At 42.6% G+C, this 6,000-nt stretch overlaps 1 protein-coding gene across 1 annotated transcript in view; it reads right to left on the bottom strand.

Moving 5' to 3' along the window:
- Positions 1-539: 539 nt before the first annotated feature.
- Positions 540-6,000, bottom strand: part of GAS6 (growth arrest specific 6) — a 43,166-nt gene continuing 37,705 nt past the window's right edge. Inside the window, exons 13-15 of the mRNA XM_075136540.1 lie at positions 5,295-5,467; positions 4,249-4,477; positions 540-1,121 (exon numbers count right to left, since the gene is read on the bottom strand). Coding sequence (XP_074992641.1) covers positions 970-1,121; positions 4,249-4,477; positions 5,295-5,467 — 554 coding nt within the window. The 3' untranslated portion in view covers positions 540-969. The remainder of the gene's footprint in view (positions 1,122-4,248; positions 4,478-5,294; positions 5,468-6,000) is intronic.

The raw sequence follows: 6,000 nt of genomic DNA, 5'->3' as shown, positions 1-6,000 counted from the left end.
CCGAGTCAACCCCCCCGCATATTCTCACCACTCTGCAATTCGGCCTGGCTAACTCTCGCAGTCTCAAGCCCCTCTGCTCCCACTAGGCTCACAGTGAATGAGCCAACCAAAAAATTAAGCGGCAAAACTATGTCATCGCCAGATAATATTCCCCAATTCTTGACACCTCATCATTTGATTCAGCGGTTATTGACACAAAAGCCATATGGGTTTCAACTTATTGAGTCTTTTCTTCTAATTGTTTCCTGCTGACCCAATTTTGTTGTCTGTTTTCTGTGGACCGAGTTTTTCTAAAGGTCACAACTGAGTCTTCTATCTGTGGTCCCAGAAAGAGAAACTCTAGCAATAAGAATAGCAGCAACCATTCGCTCTCCAGCCCAGAAGATATATAATACTGACATAAGCGCATAAAACCCCCCACCTCCAAACAAAAAACCAACCCAACCAAACAAAAAATCCCCCACTAGTGTAATCTCCACATCAGGCATAGCCTGAGTCGTTATCTCCAAATAACAGAATAATCTCAGTACAGGTAAATTAAAAACTTGTATGTAAATATTTTATTCTCTCATATTTTGCAAATCAGAAAGCAGTGTTTGGTAATAAAAAATAATACAGAATTATTATTTTTCTTCCAGTCCACACTCATATATTACCAGGTTTTCCACATTACAGATAAAACTGTCTCTTACAGTCTAAAGATAACACTCACTTTAGGTATATTCTGTACTTTTGGCTTATTTAATATTAGTCTTCTGAACTATTTACAAATATATTACAACCTTTAAACCTCAAAGCAAAGGAGTATTTCAATAATCAATCTGACATAAGGATCAGTAGCTCCTACATAACTTCAGTGTTTAAGAGAAACTATACACGCAGTGCGGTAGGTCTGAATAATTTATATCTTTAAAAAAAAGAAAAGCATTGAAAGTTTCTGAATATAAAACTTTCGCATTGCAGTGGTACCTACTGACCCGCCTCGACAGGAGGACAGGAATGTGAGGTGATGTCACTCTGCTTGTAGAGGGCCTCGTCTAAGTCCAGTGCCTTGTTGCTCAGCTTGACGGTCATGCAGCCGTGGTAGGACGCGGTGACGGGAGTGGAAGTCACAGGAACGTCTGTGTGAAAGGGGAGGCAAACATCTCTGATGGCCGGTTTTGAATAAATACCTGCCCTACTTATGCTCAGATGAGCATCACTTCAATGAATTCCAGTTCTCCTCTGGGAGAGCAGAAACTCTGGGATTTCTACCTCCCCCCCCGCCCCTCTCACCAGAAGGCAGGAGCACAATCCCAGATGTGGGGAAAACGCCATCTGCCCTCGTGCACAAAAGCCCTTCTCCCAGGCTGAACCCGCAATTGAGTTGGTAAGACTAACGAGACTAATTTTTTCTATGGAGATCCACTGGTGACATACTTTTGATCAGTTTACCAGAGGCAGAAAACAAATAGCAAGGAAGAAGACACTAAGTACAATCCAACAGACTAGAGAAAATTAGTCAATCTTATTACTAACTTCTGTAACATTATATACAAACTGACCTTAAATAAACAAAAAACCCCTCATGTAATAAAGTAATAACATGAAAATGTACGTGAACTGCGTCCTCTACCCTTCCCCAAAGGTTATTTGTCTATTTACAACCCAAAGCCGACCCAGGCAAGCTGGTTGTGCAATGGAAAGCAATGAACGTCTCAAAGATTATTTAACTTCACAGTGATGCAGGTAGCTAAGTAAACCCCTTATCTTTACACGGAAGCAAGGACAACTTGAACAATAGGTTGTCCTGCTGACCTGAGATTACATGCAATTCAAAGGGTTCTGCCTGGAGACACGCAGGGCCAAATTTGAAGCTGATGGTCAAACACAGCTCAGGCTGAGGACAGACTCTGGGACTGAGGGAGAGAAAAGAGTATTTGTGTGGGATCTGGAAGCCACCAAGAGAGACTGTAAATTTTTCAGCTTCCTGGCTGAAAAGTACCATTGCTTGGTAGTTGCTTAAACTAATCATTTTAGCTATTTCCTATTCCTCCCCATTTACCAAATTTTATCTGTGAAGTCTGCTTAAGAGAAGGGGGCATCTGTGTTATAGTACCTCACATGAATGTAAACCAAGTTTTGACTCAGAAGAAGTTGACAGTGTTGGCTTCACGGCTTGAACACTCGTCTAAGGAATCATGCAGATTGCTGTTACGTGTGCCACAGGGCTGACTGAAAGACAGTGTGGGCTTTGAGATGGATTTGTAAGATACTACCAAAAATAGTTTAAAAAAAAAAAGATTTTCTTTGCATTATAACTGCAAATCAGGTCAAATGTTTAATCTTCTGTTATGACTAGAAATGGATCTGTCTGAAATGTGGTCCTGTAAAGACTCAGAAGCCTTGTTTAAAGGCTCCTTCACCTCATGGTATACATACTGCCTGGAAAAACACCTATGCATTATATAAATTACATAATTTAGGATTTACCAGAACTGAAAATACCATAGAAAATGCGTATATGTTCCCTCTTACCTCTCAAAACTCTAAATAATGTTTCTTCCACATCTGCAATATCAGCTGTACTTCGGATGGGACATATTACATATTTTGACCCAGAATTCTTTCTTTAGTTGTGCAAGTGGAATAACGACATTAAGTGTGACCACTCTACTTTGTTTTTTTCCACAGGGTATGGAAGCAGGGAAAAACCAAAAACCATGTAATGTTTTCAAAATTTGAATGAACCAAACTCACTTGGATCTGACCATTTGGTATAGTTATTTAACCAAGAGTGATGAATCCAACCAAAGTGCTGAAATGTTTATTTGTTTGGCAAAAGACGAGGTTTCTCAATGCAAGTGCTGGGTTCCTCTCAATGGCAAAAGCAGACCACAGGCAGAAATTCCCGTTGCTGAGCAGAACCGATCAAAGGGGGAAAGTAGCTAAACCTATAGACGCCAGCTGGGTCTAAACAGCCATGGCTATGATATCTCACCCTTAGTTCTGGCTAATTAAAAACTGTGCTTCACTCAGCACGGTTATTCTAAGTGAACCCCAGAGAACTTGGGACAGCGACAGAATGGGAATGTTTTCTGAGCTGTGAAAGTCTCTGCTGCGTGTTTGAGAGCTACTTGAAATAAAGCAGGTGACCTCTCTTGCTTGTGCAATGGCCAGTTCGGACAATTCAATCTGACACTGGAAAATGTCACATTTGAGGATTCAGCCTTGTTCCTGCCAGTGTGTGAACATCCCAGAGTGTGTGGCCTCCCCCTTTGAGGTGTGACTAGGAGCCATTTACATCATTGGCATAAATACTCTGTAAACGCTTGTTCATGGTGGGAACAGTCACGCCATGTGTCCTGGCACACATGGCACCTCAGCCACCCTCTTCCAGCCTGACTGCTTCAGCACCTACCAAGAGGCCAACATTGCTGTCCCTCCCTTGCCTGGGCAAGTAAGGGCAAGATTTTGCTTAGCTGCTGGCAACAAAATAGGATGTACTGCTGTGCATCAGAGACATAAGTGGTTCCTTAATTGCATTCCTCAGCAGTAGGGACTGATAAACCAGTTCAGCCAGAACAAGAAACAAACCCCCAAACTTGGCCAAAATTCATCATTCAGATGAAAGTTTGATCTTCCAGGTTCAGAATAGACGAGCAAACTGACCTCCCACAAGAAGCCCTGCTGTTGCTGAAAAGCCAGCAAAACTATAAATGGTGGTAGCCCCTTGGTTGTGCCCTAAGTACCCTCTGCTGGGAGGAAATCTGTTAATTGCGTAGTGCTGTGATCAGTTCCAAGAGAATATCAGCCAGGGAGAATCACCAGACTGGGCTTCCCGAGCTTCAGTCAAAACAGAGGCCCTGGTACTCCCCTCAAGGAGTGCTCACACATGTTCATTACATTAATGAAGCACTGCAGGAGCCTGTGGTCCAGCTCCTATGGATTTTACCAGGTTTAAGATAATGACCCTGCTTACAGCTATCCTTCAGATAAATCATTCCTATTGCTGACCAAGCAAAAGCTCCTTTCTATTTTTGCCTCCAGCTGTCCTCAGAAGGACACAATCGTTCCAGAAAAAAAATAATTGTCAAGCACACCCTCACATCTGTTAAGATCATATGCCTGCATTGCAGACAAAGCCTGCTCAAGCAGAAACAGAGAAGGAGGCTCCCAGCTTAAATGAACGGAGGCAGTTTTCCTGACTGCCAGCTCAGCAAGGTGAGTTGGGAGTCTGTAGTCCATGCTACAAAACTGGATGCTCACCTGGCAATCCTCCCACGTATGTCTTCACTGTTGACTGCAAAGAGGTCTCCAAGATGGACAGACTGTCCTCTAACTCAGCGATGCTTAGTTCACTCTCTCCTGCTACCCCATCTACCCTCAGGGATAAGTGATCTTTCTTGAGGAGGATATCCACAGAGTGTTCCTTCTTATCGCAGAGGTTTATTGCCAGTCTGGAGACAACTGTGTTCTCCAAGGCCACGATGATAAACTGGACGGCAGGGGAAAGGAGAAAAAAGAGGCAGTGAGCAGAAATAGACCTAGCCACACTTATCCAAGATCAGGATGACCCCACTGAGGCCTTGCTTACAAACATTTTGCAGAGCGATCAGAGAATTAGCCTTATTACTATTGCTGATCGTGTTCTGAGCTCATTTGCATAGACAAAAAAACAGTGAACCAGTGGGACTAATTTTTAGTCATAAGCACTGTCTTCTCAAAAAGAATTCTTAATGGGTCTTACAGAGGTTGTTATATTGCACTGGAACCAAATAGACTAGAGCTGCTGTACTAAAAATGAAAAGTGGGCTTGTGGGTTTTAGTGAAATCATTCCTGATTTACACTCATGTAATGCCAGAATCCAGCCCTTTATTATGAATACCATTAAATCAGTCGCTTCAGCACTCCATCATAACTGGCCTTTCACAGCACCTGGAGTGACACCTAAGCCTGTCTCTTCACTACCTCAGGACTATTACTGATGAGCTCCAGAGAATGGAAATTATTTGCTTATGACATTAAATAGCTGCCAGAAAAATATAACAAAATATGCCTGCATTCAAGAGACCAGTTCCATTTTTTACCTAGACGACATTGGCAAAGAGCTCCCTAGTAGTGTCTGACACGTACCCGTAAGAGGCAGAACTTGGGTGTCAGCTGAGCACCTCAGTCTCAGACCATGTTCTGAACCGGTGGGTGCAAATAAGCAGGCAGGCAGGCAGCAAACCTGACAACCATTTCTGAGAATGACTTTCAGTGCCCAGGAAATAGCAAGGAACCCTCTCTACAAAAACGCTTAAGTCTGTACCTGTTGTTTCAGTTTCTTTGTGGAGTGATAGTCAATCAGTGATAGTGATAAAGGGACAGACGCTTCTTCTGTAACCAGAGCAAACAGCACGCCAGTATCTGTCGCTGGTTGAATTGCAGCATTTACTTCTATTTCCCAACTTGTCTTGGTGTCATTTCCAGAAGAAGGTTGCACTACAGAAAAAGAAATGCGCAGCATGACAAACATAGAACTAACAGGTCAAATGGGCAGGCTGTGCAATTTCTGTCTGAAGAAGAGGATAGATGGATGAGCATATGGAGGGACTGCCACACTTCTTTTACTCAAAAAAAAAAAAAAAAGAATTCCAAAGCACCTGAACATAGAATCAGCCAAAAAAATGGCATCAGTTTCCTCTTATTGCCTCCTGCATTCTGCTGCCTTTCGGAATGTCAAAGGACAAGGTTAAGCTTTTTTATCACAAAGAGAGATTCAAATTTCCATGGCTCTCAGTCCAACACATTCAAAGAACTGCTGCAAGATAGGGCACCCAATTTTAGCATCATTCTTGACTGTCCAAAGATCATTGAGGAATCTAAGTCCAAATCTGAAATACAGTAAACATTTCTATGAAAGCCTGCGTTAAACTGGAAAAGGGTATAAGCGTACTACACTGATCACCTACCTAATCACTTCCTCATCACCAACCTCTCAGAAGCAGGGGATGTTTTATCTCACCTGCTGAACT

This window comes from Calonectris borealis, chromosome 1 (genome assembly GCF_964195595.1).
Source record: "Calonectris borealis chromosome 1, bCalBor7.hap1.2, whole genome shotgun sequence".
Lineage (NCBI taxonomy): Eukaryota > Metazoa > Chordata > Aves > Procellariiformes > Procellariidae > Calonectris > Calonectris borealis.
Note: the sequence above shows the minus strand (reverse complement) of the source record. Positions and strands in the feature narration are given on the sequence as shown.